Here is a 27176-nt window from a genome sequence, read left to right on the forward strand (position 1 = left end):
AATTCCAGTGAAGATTACAACTCTGATGATGATGAAAATGCCTAAATCTATTTTCCACAAGCTACTTTATGGTGTGTGCATTACAAAATCATTGTGAATTTCTGATTGCTGACAGGGAATGTCCACATATTTTCTTAACTTAATAGGATTACACGCCTATTACAGTGTTTATTTCATAAGAACAACAGGGTTATCCCCACAGCTAGATTGTGCAATGTTTTCAGCAATGTATTTTTATAGGTTATCACTTTGCCTCTCACATTTCCCATATTTGTTGACATACTTTTTCAAAATTTTCCAATTATTAAGTTATCTTCATATCCACAATGCACACTTCTGCAGTGGTCTTGGGATTACTACAAGTAAAACCTGCTGTTAAGATAGGAAATACACGGTGGTGTTATATTGCAGAGCAGGTTACATATACAGATGAAATAGCCAGCAATTACTTTTGTCACAAGCATAAATCTTTTAATTTAACAAACTAATACTGTTTACAACAATAACTTTCATTTAAAGCACCAGACATAGTTCGAGAGGTTTTATAACTAAATCAGTGTTTTACATAAAAATTAATACATGCTGGAGTAATTATTTCAAAAGTAGAATCTCAAAACCAAATCTTCATTTCCAAAACTCTCCTAGACCAGAACCAGGGTTGCTTACTACGTCTGCATAGGTACGAGCTCCAGGTGCCTTTACACGTAACCGTATAACCCCACTCTCGGCGGTATCAGGCCACAGTGCAACTAGATGGACTTCAAAACCACGTCCAATGTAACCTTTTTCATGGGCTGCTGCCAGCTGGTTGACCACACGACGTTCAACTTCATACTTTATAGACCGTGCACCATAGTGCACATCATATCCATCAGCAAGCAGAGATTCCACCTCACGATCCCATGTCAACTTTATTGCATGCTTATCCTTAGCCTGAAACAATTGTAAGACTATTGTGCTTATTTGCTGTTAAAAACAATAAGTATATTTACTGTCTAACAACAAACATTCGCCAGCCGTAATATTACCACCACTCATTAGCATCATGTTTGTTCACTTTTTCATTGAAACAGCTGTAATTTAAATATGACAGTGATAACTGTCATATTTACTGTCACTGTGGAAACTGGTGGTAATGACAAACCCTACAAATCAGAACCTGTTTCACTGAACAAACCAGGCAAGACCGGTCTAGTACCTTGACATGCTGATCATTTGATCCTTTACTTTCTCAAAAACGGATAGTCAATTAACACTAACAAAGATCTGTTCAAAAATTAGGCATAGTTACGTCATTAAAACATAATTTAAATTTTATCAGGGTTTCTGTGAAAAACTGAGAAGATCCTCATTATCTGCTCCACATATGTGACATTCTTCCACAGCAATGTTATAAATGCTACATATTGTGTAGTTTGTGCTTACCCGTTTTGCCCAGATGGAGAGCTCCTTAGAAACTAATTTCAGCAGTTCTGTCCGAGAAAATGGTAGAAAATAGACTATTTCATTGATACGACCAAGGAATTCATCTCTCCGAAAATGTCTTTTTAAAATTGGTTGCACAACATTTTCCTTAAAACCACGGGAAATCGTTATTGTTTCCTGAACTTCCTTCTCATCTATAACAGAAGAAAGCAATCATTTTCCAATTTTCAGCAATGCACAGAAGAAATCGATTCAATCAGTGAGATTCTATAACGTAAAACCTTACGAATGAAATACTAAGTTTGTCATGTCATACACCTATCGCTTTCTTTACCTTACAGAGTTGTTAGAAACTTACCAAGTTTTCCCTCCAGTCTCTGATGCATAACATCCTCTGCTTCCCTGCGCAGCTGCAGTGCATGTTGTGCTATTTCATCACTGGCAAGATTTGAGGTCATCACAAATACTGCATTTTTACATTCAATTGTTTTTCCTTTCCCATCTGTCAATCTACCCTGCAGAAACAGTTCCACTGTATTAAAAGTTAGCATTTTATGTAAAGTAAATTATAAGCAAACTTTATATAACAAGGAAAAGGATAGATTGCTCCTCACCATAAAGATGACTCAGTGAGTTGCAGACAGGAACAATGAAAAGACTGTTACGCACACAGCTATTGGCCAAAGCCTTCCTCAGCAAAGATAACATACACACATTCACACAAGCACGCACACCCCACACACACTCGGTTGCCACCACTGGCAGCTCCAACCAGTCTTTTCCTTGTATCTATCTGCAACTCAACGAGTCACCTTTACAGTGAGAATGTAAAATCAAGATTCCACCATAATATTCAGCAGCCTTTTTCCAATGTGACTGCCTGCTGCTCACTGCCTCCTCCATGTGCTGAGTTTCACAGTGTTGTCTAAAAATATATATATATTGGGGGGGGGGGGGGGTGTCAGTCATTCCGGTCCCGGGAGTGGGGGGACTTGCCTTTTGGGGGAGGAAGGGATGGGTATGCGCTCGCACGCACATGCGTGTCCATCTGCACATGAACAGACACAAGCAGACAAAATGTCTGATTGTGTCTGTGTATGTTCGGATGGATATGTGTGTGTGTGTGTGTGTGTGTGTGTGTGTGTGTGTGTGTGTGTGCGCTCGCGCGCGAGTGTATACCTGTCCTTTTTTCCCCCAAAGGTAAGTCTTTCCGCTCCTGGGATTGGAATGACTCCTTACCCTCTCCCTTAAAACCCACATCCTTTCGTCTTTCCCTCTCCTTCCCTCTTTCCTGATGAAGCAACCGTTGGTTGCGAAAGCTAGAATTTTGTGTGTATGTTTGTGTGTCTATCGACCTGCCAGCACTGTCGTTTGGTAAGTCATATTCGTCGGCCCCCTAACCTCCGTAACATCCTTGTTAAACCCTACAATATTCCCAGACTACCTTCTCTACCCAGCGGTTCCTACCCCTGTAACCGACCCCGCTGCAAAACCTGCCCCATGCATCCCCCCACAACCACTTACTCCAGCCCCGCTACTGGTAAAACGTACACAATTCAAGGCAGGGCCACATGTGAAACTACACATGTCATTTATCAACTGACATGCCTGCACTGCACAGCCTTTTACATCAGCATGACAACAACTAAACTGGCTGAGCGCATGAACGGACACAGACGAACTGTCCGCCTAGGAGATGCCCAATACCCAGTAGCGGAGCATGCCCTCCAGCATAATTCTAGGGACCTAGGAACCTGCTACACCGTATGTGCCATTTGGCTTCTCCCACCCAACACCAGTCCCTCTGAACTGCGGAGATGGGAACCTGCACTCCAACACATCCTTTCATCCCGCCATCCCCCTGGACTGAACCTACGTTAAACAACCTCACTCCCATTTACTCTTCAGTCTTCTCCTCTTTCCCTTTCCTCTTAGCCATTCACGCATCTTTTCATCCTGCATAGTTGTGTTTATCTTTATACTATATACCTCTTTACTTCTGTATGCATCCACTTTGGTTTGAAGCTGGCACAGTACTTACAGTAGAATATCTTTGGCTTCCCTCTGACAACCATGCCTCCATCCTTGCTACCCTCCCTATTTTCCTTTCCCTGTTGCTTCATAACCTGGGTTGTGAGTAACTGAATCTCCTTTCCCTTCTTCCCTTTCTTTCCCCTCTCTCCTCCCTGATGAAGGAACATTTGTTCCGAACGCTAGGAACATAAATTTTCGATTTTGTTTTGTGTGTATCTATCGGCTGTACTGAGCTGAGGTAAGTACTGGCCAGCCCCTCTATCTCTTTGTTAGTATTTGTTTCACATCTCTATATGAGATTTTCCATTAATCATTTATATATATATATATATATATATATATATATATATATGGTTATAATAGAAGGAAACATTCCACGAAGGAAAAATATATTTAAAAACAAAGATGATGTGACTTACCAAATGAAAGTGCTGGCAGGTCGACAGACACACAAACAAACACAAACATACACACAAAATCCAAGCTTTCGCAACCAACGGTTGCCTCGTCAGGAAAGAGGGAAGGAGAAGGAAAGACAAAAGGATATGGGTTTTAAGGGAGAGGGTAAGGAGTCATTCCAATCCCGGGAGCGGAAAGACTTACCTTAGGGGGAAAAAAGGACAGGTATACACTCGCACACACACACACACATATCCATCCACACATACACAGACACAAGCAGACATTTGTAAAGGCAAAGAGTTTGGGCAGAGATGTCAGTCGGGACGGAAGTACAGAGGCAAAGATGATGTTGAAAGACAGGTGAGGTATGAGTGGCGGCAGATTGAAATTAGAAATTAGCGGAGATTGAGGCCTGGCGGATAGCGAGAAGAGAGGATATGCTGAAGGGCAAGTTCCCATCTCCGGAGTTCTGACAGGTTGGTGTTAGTGGGAAGTATCCAGATAACCCGGACGGTGTAACACTGTGCCAAGATGTGCTGGCCGTGCACCAAGGCATGTTTAGCCACAGGGTGATCCTCATTACCAACAAACACTGTCTGCCTGTGTCCATTCATGCGAATGGACAGTTTGTTGCTGGTCATTCCCACATAGAATGCATCACAGTGTAGGCAGGTCAGTTGGTAGATCACGTGGGTGCTTTCACACGTGGCTCTGCCTTTGATTGTGTACACCTTCCGGGTTACAGGACTGGAGTAGGTGGTGGTGGGAGGGTGCATGGGACAGGTTTTACACCGGGGGCGGTTACAAGGGTAGGAGCCAGAGGGTAGGGAAGGTGGTTTGGGGATTTCATAGGGATGAACCAAGACGTTACGAAGGTTAGGTGGACGGCGGAAAGACACTCTTGGTGGAGTGGGGAGGATTTCATGAAGGATGGATCTCATTTCAGGACAGGATTTGAGGAAGTTGTATCCCTGCTGGAGAGCCACATTCAGAATCTGATCCAGTCCCGGAAAGTATCCTGTCACAAGTGGGGCACTTTTGTGGTTCTTCTGTGGGAGGTTCTGGGTTTGAGAGGATGAGGAAGTGGCTCTGGTTATTTGCTTCTGTACCAGGTCGGGAGGGTAGTTGCGGGATGCGAAAGCTGTTGTCAGGTTGTTGGTGTAATGCCTCAGGGATTCCGGACTGGAGCAGATTCGTTTGCCACGAAGACCTAGGCTGTACGGAAGGGACCGTTTGATGTGGAATGGGTGGCAGCTGTCGTAATGGAGGTACTGTTGCTTGTTGGTGGGTTTGATGTGGACGGACGTGTGAAGCTGCCCATTGGACAGGTGAAGGTCAACATCAAGGAAAGTGGCATGGGATTTGGAGTAGGACCAGGTGAATCTGATGGAACCAAAGGAGTTGAGGTTGGAGAGGAAATTCTGGAGTTCTTCTTCACTGTGAGTCCAGATCATGAAGATGTCATCAATAAATCTGTACCAAACTTTGGGTTGGCAGGCCTGGGTAACCAAGAAGGCTTCCTCTAAGCGACCCATGAATAGGTTGGCGTACGAGGGGGCCATCCTGGTACCCATGGCTGTTCCCTTTAATTGTTGGTATGTCTGGATTTCAAAAGTGAAGAAGTTGTGGGTCAGGATGAAGCTGGCTAAGGTAATGAGGAAAGAGGTTTTAGGTAGGGTGGCAGGTGATCGGCGTGAAAGGAAGTGCTCCATCGCAGCGAGGCCCTGGACGTGCGGGATATTTGTGTATAAGGAAGTGGCATCAATGGTTACAAGGATGGTTTCTGGGGGTAACGGACTGGGTAAGGATTCCAGGCGTTCGAGAAAGTGGTTGGTGTCTTTGATGAAGGATGGGAGACTGCATGTAATGGGTTGAAGGTGTTGATCCACGTAGGCAGAGATACGTTCTGTGGGGGCTTGGTAACCAGCTACAATGGGGCGGCCGGGATGATTGGGTTTGTGAATTTTAGGGAGAAGGTAGAAGGTAGGGGTGCGGGGTGTCGGTGGGGTCAGGAGGTTGATGGAGTCAGGTGAAAGGTTTTGTAGGGGGCCTAAGGTTCTGAGGATTCCTTGAAGCTCTGCCTGGACATCAGGAATGGGATTACCTTGGCAAACTTTGTATGTGGTGTTGTCTGAAAGCTGACGCAGTCCCTCAGCCACGTACTCCCGACGATCAAGTACCACGGTCGTGGAACCCTTGTCCGCCGGAAGAATGACGATGGACCGGTCAGCCTTCAGATCACGGATAGCCTGGGCTTCAGCAGTGGTGATGTTGGGAGTAGGATTAAGGTTTTTTAAGAAGGATTGAGAGGCAAGGCTGGAAGTCAGAAATTCCTGGAAGGTTTGGAGAGGGTGATTTTGAGGAAGAGGAGGTGGGTCCCGCTGTGACGGAGGACGGAACTGTTCCAGGCAGGGTTCAATTTGGATAGTGTCTCGGGGAGTTGGATCATTAGGGGTAGGATTAGGATCATTTTTCTTCGTGGCAAAGTGATACTTCCAGCAGAGAGTACGAGTGTAGGACAGTAAATCTTTGACGAGGGCTGTTTGGTTGAATCTGGGAGTGGGGCTGAAGGTGAGGCCTTTGGATAGGACAGAGGTTTCGGATTGGGAGAGAGGTTTGGAGGAAAGGTTAACTACTGAATTAGGGTGTTGTGGTGCCAGATTGTGTTGATCGGAATTTTGAGGTTTTGGAGGGAGTGGAGCTGGAAGTGGGAGATTGAGTAGATGGGAGAGACTGGGTTTGTGTGCAATGAGAGGTGGTTGAGGTTTGCTGGAAAGGTTGTGAAGGGTGAGTGAGTTGCCTTTCCGGAGGTGGGAAACCAGGAGATTGGATAGTTTTTTGAGGTGAAGGGTGGCATGCTGTTCTAATTGGCGGTTGGCCTGTAGGAGGATGCTCTGAATAGCCGGTGTGGATGTGGGAGAGGAAAGATTGAGGACTTTTATTAAGGATAGGAGTTGACGGGTGTGTTCATTGGCTGAGTATATATATATATATAAAAAGAAAGATGATGAGACTTACCAAACAAAAGCGCTGGCAGGTCGATAGACACACAAACAAACACAAACATACACACAAAAATCTAGCTTTCGCAACCAACGGTTGCCTCGTCAGGAAAGAGGGAAGGAGAAGGAAAGACAAAAGGATATGGGTTTTAAGGGAGAAGGTAAGGAGTCATTCCAATCCCGGGAGCGGAAAGACTTACCTTAGGGGGAAAAAAGGACAGGTATACACTCGCACACACACACATATCCATCCGCATATACACAGACACAGGCAACCGTTGGTTGCGAAAGCTAGATTTTTGTGTGTATGTTTGTGTTTGTTTGTGTGTCTATCGACCTGCCAGCGCTTTTGTTTGGTAAGTCTCATCATCTTTCTTTTTAAATATATTTTTCCCACGTGGAATGTTTCCCTCTATTATATATATATATATATATATATATATATATATATATGGTTATAATAGAAGGAAACATTCCACGAAGGAAAAATATACCTAAAAACAAAGATGATGTGACTTACCAAATGAAAGTGCTGGCAGGTCGATAGACACACAAACGAACACAAACATACACACAAAATTCAAGCTTTCGCAACAAACTGTTGCCTCATCAGGAAAGAGGGAAGGAGAGGGAAAGATGAAAGGATGTGGGTTTTAAGGGAGAGGGTAAGGAGTCATTCCAGTCCCGGGAGCGGAAAGACTTACCTTAGGGGGAAAAAAGGACGGGTATACACTCGCGCACACACACACATATCCATCCACACATATACAGACACAAGCAGACATATTTAAAGAAAGAGAGTATGGGCAGAGATGTCAGTTGAGGCAGAAGTGCAGAGGCAAAGATGTTGTTGAATGACAGGTGAGGTATGAGTGGCGGCAACTTGAAATTAGCGGAGATTGAGGCCTGGTGGATAACGGGAAGAGAGGATATATTGAAGAGCAAGTTCCCATCTCCGGAGTTCGGATAGGTTGGTGTTAGTAGGAAGTATCCAGATAACCCGGACGGTGTAACACTGTGCCAAGATGTGCTGGCCGTGCACCAAGGCATGTTTAGCCACAGGGTGATCCTCATTACCAACAAACACTGTCTGCCTGTGTCCATTCATGCGAATGTACAGTTTGTTGCTGGTCATTCCCACATAGAATGCATCACAGTGTAGGCAGGTCAGTTGGTAGATCATTCACACAAAATTCAAGCTTTCGCAACAAACTGGTGCACACCCTGTGGCTAAACATGCCTTGGTGCACGACCAGCACATCTTGGCGCAGTGTTACACCGTCCGGGTTATGTGGATACTTCCTACTAACACCAACCTATCCGAACTCCGGAGATGGGAACTTGCTCTTCAATATATCCTCTCTTCCCGTTATCCACCAGGCCTCAATCTCCGCTAATTTCAAGTTGCCGCCACTCATACCTCACCTGTCATTCAACAACATCTTTGCCTCTGCACTTCTGCCTCGACTGACATCTCTGCCCAAACTCTTTGTCTTTAAATATGTCTGCTTGTGTCTGTATATGTGTGGATGGATATGTGTGTGTGTGCGCGAGTGTATACCCGTCCTTTTTTCCCCCTAAGGTAAGTCTTTCCGCTCCCGGGACTGGAATGACTCCTTACCCTCTCCCTTAAAACCCACATCCTTTCGTCTTTCCCTCTCCTTCCCTCTTTCCTGAGAGGCAACAGTTTGTTGCGAAAGCTTGAATTTTGTGTGTATGTTTGTGTTCGTTTGTGTGTCTGTCGACCTGCCAGCACTTTCATTTGGTAAGTCACATCATCTTTGTTTTTAGGTATATTTTTCCTTCATGGAATGTTTCCTTCTATTATAACCTGTATATATATATATATATCTCTGCCCAAACTCTTTGCCTTTACAAATGTCTGCTTGTGTCTGTGTATATGCGGATGGATATGTGTGTGTGTGTGCGCGCGAGTGTATACCTGTCCTTTTTTCCCCCTAAGGTAAGTCTTTCCGCTCCCGGGATTGGAATGACTCCTTACCCTCTCCCTTAAAACCCATATCCTTTTGTCTTTCCCTCTCCTTCCCTCCTTCCTGACGAGGCAACCGTTGGTTGCGAAAGCTAGAATTTTGTGTGTATGTTTGTGTGTCTATCGACCTGCCAGCGCTTTTGTTTGGTAAGTCTCATCAACTTTCTTTTTAGATATATTTTTCCCACGTGGAATGTTTCCCTCTATTATATTCATATCATTAATTTGAATCCAACAACTACGTTTGTTATTGTCACTGTTACATTTCGTAATCTTTTCTGTCGTCTTATTTCCTCCTTCTGTTTTTGCCAGTAGTTTGACTTTGTATTCACCTTCTCCTTTTTTACCGTAATCCAGTATACAATTTTATCCCACCGATATATATTCAATAATACGTAATAATACGTAACCCACTTCCAAACCATAACCAAAAAAATTTTTTCCGCTTTCAACACTACCCCTGCAATAAAATCCACCGTTTCTAGTTCACAAACAGTTCCTTTCAGCTATTAAACAACCTTTTTGGCTAGTTTTAATAACTTTTGCTTTATTTCCATTTTCGTTTTTCTCACATCACCGATCATTTTTAGCCGCTTCCCACAAGTTTTAACGTCATTATTTCTTCATCAGACAATTGTTAGCCTCATTTCCATAATCTGCCACCACCAAACCACTCCTTTTAATACATCCTCACGTAGTTTTCTCGAAATTTTCCTGAATTTCTCCACCATTTAACGTGTTTTGGCGGCAACACAATCACCTAACCTTTATGCACATCGTTATCTACCTACACAAGTTCACCACAGGATCAACATAGCCCAGCTCTAACCAACCCTTTTTCGCCTTTTTTCACACCAGATCTCCATTTGCTTTCTAGTTCACCTTTATCTCTCCCCATATATTTTTATATTTACTTTCATTTCAGCCTCGTGTTCCACTTTCCACCTTCTAGTACCATGTCACCCTCACAACACCTCCACAACAACCCCATTAAGTTTTATTTACATTCCCTCCGCAAACATGCCTTCGCCCTAGCCAGATTACACTCCCATATTTTATTTTCTCAGGCTTGTCTGACATTTGGCATCACCCCCAAAGGCCTCACACTTAAAGTTCCCATCTCTGGCTGCAACCCTTCTTTCCATCAGTCCCTATACCAGTTCCAAACTGAACAATCCATTGCCCTCACCCACCTAATTCTTCACCTACACATCCACTCAGCCAATCAACACACCCATCAACTCCTATTCTTAATAAAAGTCCTCAATCTTTCCTCTCCCACATCCACACCGGCTGTTCAGAGCATCCTCCTACAGGCCAACCGCAAATTAGAACAGCATGCCACCCTTCACCTCAAAAAACTATCCAATCTCCTGGTTTCCCACCTCCAGAAAGGCAACTCACTCACCCTTCACAACCTTTCCAGCAAACCTCAACCTCCTCTCATTGCACACAAACCCAGTCTCTCCCATCTACTCAATCTCCCACTTCCAGCTCCACTCTCTCCAAAACCTCAAAATTCCAATCAACACAATCTGGAACCACAACACCCCAATTCAGTAGTTAACCTTTCCTCCAAACCTCTCTCCCAATCCAAAACCTCTGTCCTATCCAAAGGCCTCACCTTCAGCCCCACTCCCAGATTTAACCAAACAGCCCTCGTCAAAGATTTACTGTCCTACACCCGTACTCTCTGCTGGAAATATCACTTTGCCACGAAGAAAAATGATCCTAATCCTACTCCTAATGATCCAACTCCCCAAGACACTATCCAAATTGAACCACGCCTGGAACAGTTCCGTCCTCCGTCACAGCGGGACCCACCTCCTCTTCCTCAAAATCACCCTCTCCTAACCTTTCAGGAATTTCTGACTTCCAGCCTTGCCTCTCAATCCTTCTTAAAAAACCTTAATCCTACTCCCAACATCACCACTGCTGAAGCCCAGGCTATCCATGATCTGAAGGCTGACCAATCCATTGTCATTCTTCCGGCGGACAAGCGTTCCACGACTGTGGTACTTTATCGTCGGGAGCATGTGGCTGAGGGACTGCGTCAGCTTTCAGACAACACTACTTACAAAGTTTGCCTAGGTAATCCCATTCCTGATGTCCAGGCGGAGCTTCAAGGAATCCTCAGAACCTTAGGCCCCCTACAAAACCTTTCACCTGACTCCATCAACCTCCTGACCCCACCAACACCCCGCACCCCTACCTTCTACCTTCTTCCTAAAATTCACAAACCCAATCATCCCGGCCGTCCCATTGTAGCTGGTTACCAAGCCCCCACAGAACGCATCTCTGCCTACGTAGATCAACACCTTCAACCCATTACATGCAGTCTCCCATCCTTCATCAAAGACACCAACCACTTTCTCGAACACCTGGAATCCCTACCCAGTCTGTTACCCCCGGAAACCATCCTTGTAACCATTGATGCCACTTCCTTATACACAAATATTCCGCATGTCCAGGGCCTCGCTGCGATGGAGCAATTCCTTTCACGCCGATCACCTGCTACCCTACCTAAAACCTCTTTCCTCATTACCTTAGCCAGCTTCATCCTGACCCACAACTTCTTCACTTTCGAAGGCCAGACATACCAACAATTAAAGGGAACAGCCATGGGTACCAGGATGGCCCCCTTGTACGCCAACCTATTCATGGGTCGCTTAGAGGAAGCCTTCTTGGTTACCCAGGCCTGCCAACCCAAAGTTTGGTACAGATTTATTGATGACATTTTCATGATCTGGACTCACAGTGAAGAAGAACTCCAGAATTTCCTCTCCAACCTCAACTCCTTTGGCTCCATCGTATTCACCTGGTCCTACTCTAAATCCCATGCCACTTTCCTTGACATTGACCTCCACCTGTCCAATGGCCAGCTTCACACGTCCGTCCACATCAAACCCACCAACAAGCAACAGTACCTCCATTATGACAGCTGCCACCCATTCCACATCAAACGGTCCCTTCCCTACAGCCTAGGTCTTCATGGCAAACGAATCTGCTCCAGTCCGGAATCCTTGAACCATTACATCAACAACCTGAAAACAGCTTTTGCATCCCGTAACTACCCTCCCGACCTGGTACAGACGCAAATAACCAGAGCCACTTCCTCATCTCCTCAAACCCGGAACCTTCCACAGAAGAACCCCAAAAGTGCCCCACTTGTGACAGGATACTTTCCGGGACTGAATCAGATTCTGAATGTGGCTCTCCAGCAGGGATACGACTTCCTCAAATCCTGCCCTGAAATGAGATCCATCCTTCATGAAATCCTCCCCACTCCACCTAGAGTGTCTTTCCGCCGTCCACCTAACCTTCGTAACCTCTTAGTTCATCCCTATGAAATCCCCAAACCACCTTCCCTACCCTCTGGCTCCTACCCTTGTAACTGCCCCCGGTGTAAAACCTGTCCCATGCACCCTCCCACCACCACCTATTCCAGTCCTGTAACCCGGAAGGTGCACACGATCAAAGGCAGAGCGACGTGTGAAAGCACCCACGTGATTTACCAACTGACCTGCCTACACTGTGAAGCGTTCTATGTGGGAATGACCAGCATGAATGGACACAGGCAGACAGTGTTTGTTGGTAATGAGGATCACCCTGTGGCTAAACATGCCTTGGTGCACGGCCAGCACATCTTGGCACAGTGTTACACCGTCTGGGTTATCTGGATACTTCCCACTAACACCAACCTGTCAGAACTCCGGAGATGGGAACTTGCCCTTCAGCATATCTTCTCTTCTCGCTATCCGCCAGGCCTCAATCTCCACTAATTTCTAATTTCAATTTGCCGCCGCTCATACCTCACCTGTCTTTCAACATCATCTTTGCCTCTGTACTTCCACCCCAACTGACATCTCTGCCCAAACTCTTTGCCTTTACAAATGTCTGCTTGTGTCTGTGTATATGCGGATGGATGTGTGTGTGTGTGCGCGCGCGAGTGTATACCTGTCCTTTTTTCCCCCTAAGGTAAGTCTTTCCGCTCCCGGGATTGGAATGACTCCTTACCCTCTCCCTTAAAACCCAAATCCTTTTGTCTTTGCCTCTCCTTCCCTCTTTCCTGACGAGGCAACCGTTGGTTGCGAAAGCTAGAATTTTGTGTGTATGTTTGTGTTTGTTTGTGTGTCTATCGACCTGCCAGCGCTTTTGTTTGGTAAGTCTCATCATCTTTCTTTTTATATATATATAAAAATTGAGTAATTGTTTGCTTCTTAACTCATGACATACAACTACTTCTTTGCACACTCCCTTTACTTACCTTATTTGCGCTTGTGATGGTACTGTTTTTTTTTTTCCTTTTTTAAAATTTGTTTGGTTATTTCCAAAACATAACACACTAACAAGATTATCATCACATGTTCTTTACATACCTCATCAAACAACTGCAGAAGAACAGTGAGGACATCAGGATGAGCTTTATCTACTTCATCAAAAAGGACAACAGCATTTGGACACTGTTTAAGTCTTTTAGTAAGCTGACCTCCATCATCATGACCAATATAACCTGGTGGAGCACCAATTAGCTTTGCAACCTAGAAACGAAAGTATAGTATCACTAAACATCATGTCAGCTCTTTGTTCGGCAGATATAGTAGCACAGACTTTATAAAACATTCAAGATTGCTAACATTTATGGAATATTTTGTCAGTACTTGGAGGGACATGAGAAGTATTAAAAAACTTGAATATGCCGTATTTATCTTCCACAATAATATTTATTTAATAGTTCATTATGAACAGGCTTTGGCTTTTTATCCCACTGTAAGATAATCACTGTTAGAAAATCCACACAACATTAGTAAGTGTTCACAGCGGTACACAGTTTGTTTTTCAAAGATTTGTGACATTTTACAACTATATTTATTTGTATTTACTACTTGATGGAAAACACAAGCATAACATGATTCCCAAAGACACTCTGAACAAATAAATGTTATATTACTTTATACTCAAAGAAAAAGTATAGGAATGTATAAGGTAAAAGTGTTCTAAAAGTAAGTAATGGCACAAAGTATATCTTCTGGAAATATAGTCCAGCTTTTTATAGTATAAATACTGCTGCCTACATTCTGTTCCGCAGTAAATACAGGATTCCACCTTTAGAACAGAGTGGAATTTATAGGATTTCCTGCAATCTGTGTAACAAATTACATGTACATCAATTAGAAAGGGGTATAACTATTACACTGGCTAAGCATGAAAGGAGTTCGAGACTGAACGATAAAGACTTCACCTTAGCTGAAAATAAAGACAAAAAACTAACACTACTCAAAATCTGGCTGTTAATAAATACTCTTCAAAGAATTATGACCTCATCATTTATGACCTAACACGTTTTCATTATCCAATCTTACTAAAGTAGCAACAGCCAGTTAATATTTTTATCCTCATTAGATAATAAAACTCCATTTTCCCTCTGCCCCTCCGCCCTCTCCATTTTGCAGGCTGTTCATCACATTCAGCCTTCACTTGTACAACATTTTTAATCTTTGAGTATACAATAATATAAGATTTATTTGGAAGTAATGATCTTAAAAGATTTCTTTGGGGTACCCCAAAGTTATGTTTATGTCTGAAGACATCTCTTCATTGAGAATGAGATGCTGTGTTCTGTTTGTTAGTAACTCTTCAAACGAGTCACACAGCTGTCTCATTTCTACGCTTGTTAGCCCACTGCTTGAATACTGCTCAGCAGTGTGGGATCCGTACCAGATAGGGATGATAGAAGAGATAGAGAAGATCCAACGGGGAGCAGTGCGCTTTGTTACAGGATCATTTAGTAATCGCGAAAGCGCTATGGAGATGATAGATGAACTCCAATGGAAGACTCTGCAGGAGAGATGCTCAGTAGCTCAGTACGGGCTTTTGTTCAAGTTTCGAGAACATACCTTCACCGAAGAGTCAAGAAGTATATTGCTCCCTCCTACGTATATCTCACGAAGAGACCATGAGGATAAAATCAGAGAGATTAGAGCCCACACAGAAGCATACCGACAATCCTTCTTTCCATGAACAATACGAGACTGGAATAGAAGGGAGAGCCGATAGAGGTACTCAAGGTACCTTCCGCCATACACCGTCAGGTGGCTTGCGGTGTATGGATGTAGATGTAGATATGCTCTTATTTTGTTCATTAGGCTGCACTATTGAACTGTATCTAATGCCTTCTAGCCTTCCAGGTCTTGACGGATTGATAAAATTAATGCCTTGATAACTTGACCCGAGACTTTGGACCTGTTGATAATGTAAGAAAGGATAAGTATTTCTTTTGACTTAGAACTACAAGTGTTTAACATCTGTTTCTTATCAACAGTGCATCAGTTTTAATCACATATAATGCAACTGCAGTTTAAGTTTAGTTTGACATTAGAATATTAATATATTCACACTCAGGAAAATTAGAACACCTTGACCAACTAGAGACAGGATGTCCGTATAAACAGGACATGTACATTAGTATATTCTGCAGAAATTATTAACATCTGGAACACGTTGGCCTGCGGGTTCAAGTTCATTGATGTCATGGTGCAACAGCACCTACTGGTAATATGTGCCTGTGGCTCTTGTTGTCACTATAAACCGAACAGTGTGACTTGAGCAGACGTGCAGGATACCTCGCAGCTATATGAGTGAACCATACCATCAAATCAGTGAGTTTGAAAGAGGGCGCATTGTTGGCATGAAAGAATGTGGTGCATCCATCTGGGAAATATCTGCTCATGTGGGATGAAATGTTTTGGCAGTGCAATGGGTATGTGCAGTATCGTTCTTGGAAGGCCAGAGAACACGATAACATGGGTTAGGGTACAACACCCAGACCACCCCGAGCACATCGACACCTCATCTGAATGGCACTGCAGGACAGGTCTCCTTCTCCTCAGCTCTGGTGCAACAGTGGAACAGTTTAACACATCATACGCTATTAGGAGGGACCGACCATCGCCATTAATTATGGCATGGGTTATGTGCACATTGTCCACTTCTCTGCCTACCTTTGACAAATCTGCAGAAATGTGCTAGACAACAATAGTGGATGAAACAGTGTCACTGGGACCAGGAATAGCATTAGATAGTGTTTTCGGCTGAATCCAGGTTCTGCTTGTTTGAAAATGATGGCCACAGTTTGGTTTGTCACACACAGGGTGAGCGGCATCACACTGACAGTATTGGCACAAGACATGAAGCACCAACTCAAGGCCTTATGGTGTGGGATGCTATTAGGTACAACCACAAATCACAGTTGGTACGCGTCTGGTGCACTGCGACCAGTGCAACCTACACGAATGACGTCCTGTGTCCCGTAGCCATACCCTTTTTGCACAACACTCGAAATGCCATTTTTCAGCAGGGCAATGTACAATCACATGCTGCTGCACAAACGTGCCTTCTTGGTGTCACAGGATGCCGGTCTTTTGCCCTGGCCTGCCTGATCATCAGACTTGTCACCAATTGAAAATGTGTGGGGTATGGTGAAATGACAGATGCAGCGCTGTGATCCAAAGCCAACCACCACAGATGAACTTTGGAACCATGTGAATGCAGCACGGATGGCTATACCACAGGATGCCATTCATACCTTCACACATCGATGCCATCACGCAAGGAACAAGGTGTCAGAGTCCACAGCGGATACTGCGCCTACTAGGCAATAGGACACATGCTGAACCAAGGTGACAAATGCTAATCATTTCTGCAGAACACACTAATGTACATGTCCTGTGAATATGACTGTTCTATCGCTAGGCATTCAAGGTGTTCTGTTTTCTTCTGAACATGAATGTAATTTTTGACTACGTCAATGGAAAGGGAATGTTTAAAACCATAGACATTGTTCTTTTGCACACAAAAATGTGAAAATATTGTGAAATATTGGTGTAACATGGATTTACTTTTATTTCTGCAGATACTGAAGACAAATCTGCATTTGTGATGAATGCCTAGTGAGTGGAATCTTGAAATCTGCACAACAGAAATGACATTAACTTTCGCAACATGGTTGCTCTTCCAATAAGTCTGTTAAGTTTTTTGAATGACTATTAAAATAATGGAAAATTTAAAAAGTCTACTGAATCACATACTTTGGGCTATAAGAACCACAAGAGGCTAAGCAATCATATACTGTAGGCAAAGATCTTGTGTCACCGTTAGCTACAAAAAAATGAATTAATGAATTATTCTGGGCCAAAAATTTGCACGCAAACAAGAAAGTGGCTGTCAAATGATAGAAATATTTTGGAAACTAACAATGACCAGTGTGAGCAACTTTGATTTTCTTTTTTCGCATATTAATAGGGTATGTTAAAGCTGATTAGGTTTTTCGAAAAGTGAATGAGTTCTCAGGTGAAATGTGCCTGGAATGGAGTAAAATCATTGGAGTATGTACCAATTGAGCAGCATCAACAATACGAAGAATAGCTGGATTTTGTGTTAAGGTTAAATCTGCAAACAATGGTCCCACTAATCTTAACCATTGTATGATTCATCATGAAAGTATAGTGGCTAAGGCAATTTCTGCAGATCTGAATTTGTATTATAAAATATAAGCCACCAGTCTGATTAAAAGTCACACAATTGAGTTATCTCTTTACAAATTTATGCAGTAAAAATTGAGTTTCAGCACACTTTTCCTGCATAGAGAAGTGTCATGGCTGATATGTGTACCAACTGTGAAACAGCTCTTTCTTCTGCAAAGCAAATTGGACACTCAACTTATGCTGTCAGATATATTTGAAAAATAAAAGCTAAATATGTCTCTCCAGGGAAGAACATGAATATCTTTACAGTGAAACATAAAATACAGGCTTTCATAAATAAATTAAACATTTAGAAGGACAGGTGAAAACTATCTCATCTGAAATTTTTTCACTTGCAGACACTGTTGATAGTAAGTTTGATTTCGATTTGAAACATGTGAAACATTTCTTTCTAAAATCTCAGGAAGAATATATAAAACTGTCTTGTGAATCAGATAACTAAATTGAGTTACTGAGAAAAAAACTTTTGAAGTTTTTGGCTTGCTGTTTAGACAAAATTTACGGTACTGTCATATTTAAACAGGACCCTACCTCTGCCATTTGCCAACATATGTTTGTGGCCCCAAAATTAAAATTAATTATATATATAAGGCGGGTACCAGGTTGAGATTCATTGGGAGAGTCCTTAGAAAATGTAGTCCATCAACAAAGGAGGTGGCTTACAAAACACTTGTTCGACCTATACTTGAGTATTGCTCATCAGTGTGGGATCCGTACCAGATCGGGTTGACGGAGGAGATAGAGAAGATCCAAAGAAGAGCGGCGCGTTTCGTCACAGGGTTATTTGGTAACCGTGATAGCGTTACGGAGATGTTTAACAAACTCAAGTGGCAGACCCTGCAAGAGAGGCGCTCTGCATCGCGGTGTAGCTTGCTCGCCAGGTTTCGAGAGGGTGCGTTTCTGGATGAGGTATCGAATATATTGCTTCCCCCTACTTATACCTCCCGAGGAGATCACGAATGTAAAATTAGAGAGATTAGAGCGCGCACAGAGGCTTTCAGACAGTCGTTCTTCCCGCGAACCATACGCGACTGGAACAGGAAAGGGAGATAATGACAGTGGCACGTAAAGTGCCCTCCGCCACACACCGTTGGGTGGCTTGCGGAGTATAAATGTAAATGTAGATGTAGATGTATTTACCTAGATCAAGCACTTTTTCTCAAATATTTTATGCACATCAGAATTCACTCAACTGGGGTTTCAGCACAGCGGTCATGCACAAAAATATGAGTGGCAAGTAGTACATTGGTGGTTTTCATGTGCTGTTGGCACTTATTAAATATGTAACACTTAGTGGGGGATGGGGCACAAAGAAATACTCCAGTACAAATGTGGCCACCAACAAAGAAGTTTGAGAAGCACTGGTAAGTCTGTTTCATTCTATAATTCAGAATGGATTAACATTCAACACATTTTTAAAATGTTTCTATAAATGCACTTCTACAAAGAGGAAAATAAATATTCAGTAATCATCAGATTTGTACATACATGGTGTTTTTCAAAGAATTATTATGTGTTCTCAGAAAATGGACTCATCCTAAATTTTGAGAAAACACTATACTCAGTTTTGTACAACAAATAGAATCATACTGACAACTTATGTACCATATGAACTGAAGTCAGTAAGCAGGGCAGAATGCTCCACATTTTTGGGTGTACACGGTGATGAAAATGAACTGGAAGAAGACTATTACTGAGCTCTTTAAACGACTAAATTCAGTTACACTAGACTCTCACTAATCCGGCCCTCAGTAGTCTGGCCTCTCAGTAACCGGGTGCACATCCAAAAACACATACTTAATGAATTATCGTGTGGAACAATGCTTAGTTAAGCAATGCTTTATATACTGTATTTTAGCTTTCTTTACAGTTTGGAATCATGTCTTCTAAAAGGAAACAAGTTACACTAGACCTCAAGCAGAAACTCGAAATTTTAGATAAGTTAAATTGAGGTTCTTCGCAGGTAGCCATTGCTGCTGAGTTCAATGTTGGACGAGAAACTATTTATGACATCAAAAAGAAAGAAGATGTTATTCAACAGCACTCCAGACAAATGGATAGTGAGTTGGGAAAATGAAAGGTTATGTGAAAGATTGAGAATGAAGAACTGGATGTAGCTGTTTACAGATGGCTCACTCAACAACGCAGTAAAGGAATTCCAGTCCGTGGCACGATTATAAAGGAAAAAGCAGCTGCATTTAACAAACAACTTGGCAGTAGTAATTTGTTTGCAGTGAGCGAAGGCTGGCTATCAAACTGGAAAAAAAAAACAACATGGCATTCGACAGCTGACAGGTCACCAGGGCAAGTCACTAAGCTAATGATAAAGATGCTGATGAGTTTGTAAGCAAGATATGGAAGATAATACAGGAAGAAGATTTAATTGCTGATGAAACAGGACTCTTTCACAAGATGCTCCCTTCAAAAACATTAGCTGCCAAGAACGAGAAGTAAGCTAGTGGCTACAAGCAACAGAAACAGTGTGTAACATTAATGACGTGTTGTGATGCAAATGGGAGTCATAAACTACTGCTTATGGTGATTGGAAAATCCCAACATCCACGTTGTTTTCAACACAATGACAAAAGTACTCAACCAGTGCAGTATTGCGCTCAGAAGAAAGTGTGGATGGACAGACAAATATTCTCTCAGTGGTTCCATGAAGCATTTGTACCTGCAGTGAGAAAAGAGCTAAAGAAGAAACAGCTTCCACTGAAAGCTATCCAATGAAGAGCTGGAGAAAATTGTGGCCATCCATTGATGCCGAGTTGGATCCAGTACTAAGTGACAGTGATGAGCCAGTCAATTCAAAATTATCAATTACTTTGTACACTGACTCATTACACAACCTTCCAGGAGGAAAATAAATTGATGATCATGATGATACTAAGTGGCTGAATGAGGAAAACTGTGATACGGACCAAACTACAACAGTTGAAGAAATAATCAAAAGCGTACAAGAAAGTAATGATGAAAGTGATGAAGACCAGGACACAGGAGGAGAGAGCATGAGGATATCTCACACTGCTGGTGCCGAAACTGCCGAGGTCCTCCTGGAGTACATTATGCAACAACCAGATACATGCAGTACTGATGTAATGCTTGTAAAGGGGTTGTGTGATAAAGCATGCCACTATCACGTATCATCATTGCAACAGTTGCAGGGTGTATACATGGACAAGGAAAAAAAATTCCCGGATTTTTCCCAGTTAAAAATACACTTTCTCCCATGTGAAAACACACTTTTTCCATGATAAGTGACATAATAGTTTTCCTTGGAACTGCCAAACTTATCAATGCTTTGAATGTTTATGGTTTTATACATGGGTGTTGAATTTCCCAGCACTTTAGAAAGCGAAACTCAGGGAAAAAGACACGTTTTGGAAATATCTTTGATGTGCAGCAACACGTACGCTGCGAATTTTCGTATTACGAAAGTATATTGTAATTCCACCAAACACCGCATGTTACTTTCCAAATCATTGAAATTGAGATTGCGACATGCTTTTGTAAGCCAGTCATAGCTCATGTCACGTGATCTCGCCAGCCGATGACAGCGGATATTCAGAGCACAGGACAAGTGATGTAGTCAGCCAACAGCAACATCACTGTTGAGTAGTACGAACACACAAACAGGGAAAGTTAATAGTTTAAATTAATATACATAATGTTGCTACAAGAAAAGCAAAGATATCACATATAATATTGGTCTCTAAGGTTCGTAAGCTGTAAGAGAAACTAAGCTTGATCTTTTTTGCGCATGTTACTCTAAGATATATCACACAAATGTACCAGTAAAATTTTTGATAATGACATAAATGTCTGATCTTCAGGGTTCGAAATTCTTCTAAATGGTTCATCATCAAAGAGTTGATTTTTAAATGAGAGTCAAACGCTCTGTGATTTAAGAAAGTCATGGTAACATTCTCGCACATAGTTCAACTTACGTGAAAGGATACTAACTTTGAAAGTAACGCTTTTCAAACCACCATTCGCAATATCTTCCCACGACCTGTTAGAAATAGGTTCGTTTCAGCAGTTGCCAGAGAGCGCAGATAACAGGCGACAGTGCACTTGCACAGCTACCATGATGTAGGAAGCCCGTATGTATGTACGTGTGAAACATTGAAAGATCACACATTATGTCATAAAAGAAACAAGACATCAGAGTATGTTCCAACAGCATCGGAATTTTGTGAACCATACTAAAATGTGCACATTTAAAATGCATACTTAAAGTGCACATTCCTATGTCCAGATTCCCAATGAAGTAAACCTTGACCTGATATTAAGCTTTTCAGTGTGGTTTTCAGGATGTAAATTTTCTTGGAGCACCAGTACTGTATTATATCATGTTTGGTTCTTTATTATGGCGTAATGCCATATGTGCTAGAAGATGAAAACATGCACCTGAAATGCAGCGAACAGTTGAAACTAGCCAGTACTGTGGAATTAAACATTTCGTTTCAAATATGTTGACTGCCTCTGCGGAAAGGTTAGTAAAAGTCAAATTTATTTAGCAAACAGACAAAAATAACTTCATTGTTCTGCAAGGTGATTAATGCTTAACTGTCAGAAAGGTAGAAATAAAATAAAATCTGAAACTAATAACATATTTTAGCATTCCGTAATTATGTGAATGTATTTTAATTCACTTGATAGATCCCGGCCACATTTTCATTTGACGTGAGAGTAAACTAAGGAGAAACAGCAAAATCACTGAATGTAAACATGGGTCATGTAGAGACTACCCACTATAACTCAGACTGCTGTGTGCATCAGCCCCGGGTCTACGGTATTTGCTAACTGGTTCAATACTAAAAAAAAATCGAATTTCCAAAAATATGTTCATCTTCTGGCGCACATATTTCTAAAAAGTGTGAAACATAAAACATATGTGTCTGAGGAAATGTAAGACATGTTGTTTGGTCATCATACAGCATTCTTCTATCACATGTCACTGTATTTCGCTCTGTGACATTGAAATGTATATATTTTGTAATGGACGCATTCAAAATATATTCAGGACAGTGGTAATTGAAATGTCCTTTGGTGCCTCTCCTGCTCCCAGTCAGCTGGTTTGACAACTTGCCTGAATATTTAAAAAAAAATTAAAAAAAAATCACAATCACTAGTGAATGGGGTTATTTGTAATTGGGAGAACAAGAACTCTTCAGAAAATTCACACCTCTTATTGCCTATTAGCTAATAACTTCTGTTTCGTGTGACATTAAATCAAATATAGGATACATAAAACCAAACAATGGAAAATCCAGGATGGAATGTAACAATACCAGAGAAGGAAACTTGTTATTCACCATATAGCGGAGATGTTGAGTCGCGATAGGCACACACACGTCTGCAGTCTCAGAGAGCTAAAACCACACTGCGAGCAGCAGCACCAGTGCATGATGGGAGTGATGAATGGGTGGGGGTAAGGAGGAGGCTGGGGCGGGGAGGGGGAGGGATAGTATGGTGGGAGTGGCGGACAGTGAAGTGTTGCAGTTTAAACGGAGGGCAGGAGAGAAGATGTGGAGGGGGGGGGGGGGGGGGGAAGGGGTAAGGAGAGAAATAAAAAGAAATTAAAAGACTGGGTGTGGCAGTGAAATGATGGCTGTGTAGTGCTGGAATGGGAACAGGGAGGGGGCTGGATGCGTCAGGACAGTGACTAACGAAGGTTGAGGCCAGGAGGGTTACGGGAACGTAGGATGTATTGCAGGGAAAGTTCCCACCTGCGCAATTCAGAAAAGCTCATGTTGGTGGGAAGGATCCATATGGCACAGGCTGTGAAGCAGTCATTGAGATGAGGGATTTCAAGTTTGGCAGCGTGTTCAGCAACAGGGTGGTCCACTTGTTTTTTGGCCACAGTTTGTCAGTGGCCGTTCATGCGGACAGACAGCTAAGCACTTTGTGAAACAAGGTTTCTTCCCCTCAAGAATATGAACTTGGCATCCCCTTTTCCCGGTAGCATCTAGCTGCTTGCTGCGACTGCTTGCACAGCCAACAGCCACTTTCCTGTAGCCAGAAGTGGGAGAATCTACTACTCAAACGTGACTCAACTGCACATGCGCTCGCTCGTAACTGCTAAAATGAATCTAATGTAAATAGTTATGACTTCACACTCACTGGAGGCAATTTGTTGTTATGAAGCACTGCATAGTCTTCCTAAAGCCTTAGACACATTTTGCTGTTGGCACATGCTAGCATGAGCACTGAGTGTTGTGTATATGGTGCATTTCCTTTGCAATTTAGTTATTTTTTATTTTTTCTCTTGTTTATGTTTTATTGTTGAAGTGTTATACTGCAGTAGCGGGATACAGTAATATCCTTTGTTAGAGTATGAGTTCTTACCAGTCAAAATTGCAAAAATTTAACAGAAAACTAAAACAATGAAAAATTCCTGGAATTCTAAAAAATTCCAGGGTTTTTCCGAGTTTTCTACCGGATGAAAAAATTCCTGGGTTTTTCCCGGATCTCCCAGTTGTCCCAGGTCGTATACACCATGAGTTAAAAATCACGGACATGTTTCATAGTGAGTGATACGGCTGTATACACTCAAGGACTAAGTTTTCTTTGAAAATTAGTGTATTTTTGGATTTGATAAAGTATATCCTCTACGTTTTAAAATTGTGTCCTTCAGTTTAACAAAGTACAGTAGACTATATCCCCTATGTTTTCAAAATAAACGAATAAAATAAATTTCAGACACTCAATAATCTGCTACTTCCGCTAATCAGGCACCCACATGTGCCAAGAATGTCTGAATTAGCGAGAGTCTAGTGTACTTTTGTTCTTCACATAATACTTAGTCTTAGATACAAAAGAATGAACCTCCTGAGATAATCAGCATATTTCCACTGTCTGATGTCTTATGGAACAATTTTCTGGAGTAACTTATCACCTACAAGAAGGTACTAATTGTGCACAATTGAATAGCAAGAATAGTACGTGGTGTTGACCTACGTTCATCGTGTAGGTATTTTTTCAAGGAGTTATAAAAACAAAAATAATCAGTTTTTCACAATACAACGTAATTGGATAGACAAAAAAATATACTCACCAAGCAGAGAACACACATTTTTTTTTTTTTTTTTTTTTTTAAAAGAAAGGTTTTAGTTGTGCAACTGGAGGGAAAGGAACTGTAGAGCTTTAGGAAAAGGGGTAGAGTTGGAAGAGTCACCAAGAACCCCAGGTCAGGTGAGACTTACCGGACGGGATGTGAAGGAAAGAGTGAGTGTTGGAGACAGCACTAAATGAGATTTGAAAACCTGAGAGCTTAAAGGTGGAAGAGAGGGTAATATGAAAGACACAGATTACTGCTAGAATATTCTGCACAAGTTAATAAAAGTGAAAAGCTAAGTGCATTGTATGTAACAGAGGTGGGAAGCAGATGGCAAAAAACGGACAGGTCAGTTTACAGGGAGTTATGCATTTTAACTGCACCATCACAATACATATACAGGGGTTGAACAAAAATATGGAAACATTACACAAAATGTACATGATAGACAATGCCACAGTTGCATTATTGTATTTGACTACAAATGGCACCTGCATAATGACCTCAATACACAGCAAGTGACAGCCGTACTCTCAACATTGTTTGGTGTAGTTCTGAGTGCATAATCTCGCAGCTAACTGAAGCCAAACTTGGGCAAATTGTTGGTGCTTGTATGGTGGGTGCTTCCATAACTAAGGTAGGTGAGATGTACGTGTTTCTAGGTGCAACATATCAGAGATTTATACCGGTAAAGTGGAAAAACATCATCCACTAAGTCACAAAGTGGATGAAAGTGTGTTTTGACTACTCATGACAGGCAGTCATTTAAGAACATTGTGATCAAAAATAACATGATGACAGCTGTAAAAGTCACCACAGAAATGAATGTTGTACTTGCGAAAATGGTCAGTCCCACAACAACAAAAAGGGAGCTCTATAAGCTGAGGATTGCAGGGCGATCTGGAATTCCGAAACCATGGATCAGTGATGCAAATGCCCGTGATAGGGCAATTCGTGCCAAGACCTTAAAACCTGGAATATGGAGCAGTGGAAGAAAGTCATTTGGGTGGATGAGTCTTGTTTCACACTGTTTCCAACTGTGGCCGAGTTTACATCTGATGTACACTGTTCCAAGCTTATGAAGCAAACTACTTGCTGTGAATAGTGAAACAAGCTGGGGGTCTGGCTGATGATTGGGCAGCCGTATCATGGTATTCCATGGGACCGTTGTTACTCTGCAAGATTGGATAACTAGTAAATATTTTGTCATCATTTTTTCTGATCAGGTCTGTACCACCATGGAATGTTTGTTCTCAAATGGTGATGCTATTTTCCAAGATGACAGGACCCCACTTCACACAGCTCACATCATCCAGGACTGGGTTGTGAGCATGAGGACAAACTGTCACATCTCCCTGGACACCACAGTTACCAGGTCTCAAGATCATTGAGCATCTGCTGTCTAATCTGAAGAGAACGGTGATGACTACATCTACATTGTTGTTACCTGAACTTGGCAATATTTCACAGGAAGAATGGTATAAGATTCCCTTGAACACCACACAGGATCTGTATTTATCCATTCTGAAATGACTGGAAGCTGTTTTGAATGCCAAAGCTTTTCCTACACAATATTAAGGTATTTTAATGTGCTGTGTTTTTTAATTTCCCATATTTTTAGCCATCAGTGTCTCAAAAACAAGTTCAATATGCAAGAACAAAGGTTTTGATCATTTACCCAATAGTATAAAAGGCTGGACATATAACAAAGCAAATTTTAAATCTAACCTAAAATAATTTCTCCTGATCAACTTCACCTATCCCATGGATGAAAACTGGTAGTCTGTTAAAAAGAGCCTAGATTTTCCGTACAGTTGCATGACTAAAACTAAAAACATTTTATGTTCATTAATGTTAACACTCGTCATGTATACGTATCCTGTAAACTGACTCACTCCACATCATTTTAGTAAGAGAATTGTTCAAATGATCTATGGAACATGCAATTAACAAACAGGGTACACTCAATAGAATGAGTAATTCATAACTGTCAGTTGATGCTGATGACAAAGTACTATGTTGGGAGTAGCATAAGAATGTCTTCATGTCCTATACCCTACTCATGCTGCCCCCCCCCCCCCCTTTCCCCCTCCAAACTAACAGAAAATCAGTACCCACTCTCATTCATGTTGCATCTTGTGATTTCAAAGTACACAATACCTGCGTAATTTAACCAGTGAAAAATTTATCGGCATCTGGCAACTCTCATAAACAGTATCCATTTATATTCTGAACGTTTTGCTGCAATAAGGAGATAGAAATGATGATTGTCCATGAAATAAAGCTGGTTGGTAAAAGAGACACGAGAGTCACTCTTTTATAGCTGAACAGTATATTCATGTTTATGAAAATTGCCAAACACAGAAAGAATGGTCTAAATTAATCTAAACACTGGGGATGTGTACAGCAGTGTACCAGTAATAAGCATCAAAAACCACATGTACATAAAATGTACATAAGCTTAGTAGTGCTCATTCATTCACATTCTGCAGATTCTATAAAGAAGAAACTCCAGTGATGTGGACCGAGTCAAGGTAGACACCAGCAGAAGACATGCAGATAATAGAACTTCATCTGCACACTGGAATACCAACAAAATGTCACTGTAGTGCTTAATGTTATTCATGCCTGTGTCTGCCAAATTTAACCAAGAAAATCAGAAAGAAATTATTTCAAAACAAGCTGCAGATTACTGAGTTATATTAAGTAGGTGTTGTTTC

At 41.9% G+C, this 27176-nt stretch overlaps 1 protein-coding gene across 1 annotated transcript in view; it reads right to left on the reverse strand.

The window, feature by feature from the left end:
- Window positions 1-445: 445 nt before the first annotated feature.
- The window catches only part of LOC126091975 (caseinolytic peptidase B protein homolog), an 81936-nt gene continuing 55205 nt past the window's right edge, over window positions 446-27176 (reverse strand). Inside the window, exons 7-10 of the mRNA XM_049907334.1 lie at window positions 13233-13394; window positions 1784-1940; window positions 1426-1619; window positions 446-933 (exon numbers count right to left, since the gene is read on the reverse strand). Of these exons, the coding sequence (XP_049763291.1) occupies window positions 625-933; window positions 1426-1619; window positions 1784-1940; window positions 13233-13394 (822 nt within the window). The 3' untranslated portion in view covers window positions 446-624. The remainder of the gene's footprint in view (window positions 934-1425; window positions 1620-1783; window positions 1941-13232; window positions 13395-27176) is intronic.

The sequence above is a fragment of the Schistocerca cancellata genome, chromosome 7 (genome assembly GCF_023864275.1).
Source record: "Schistocerca cancellata isolate TAMUIC-IGC-003103 chromosome 7, iqSchCanc2.1, whole genome shotgun sequence".
Classification (NCBI taxonomy): Eukaryota; Metazoa; Arthropoda; class Insecta; order Orthoptera; family Acrididae; genus Schistocerca; species Schistocerca cancellata.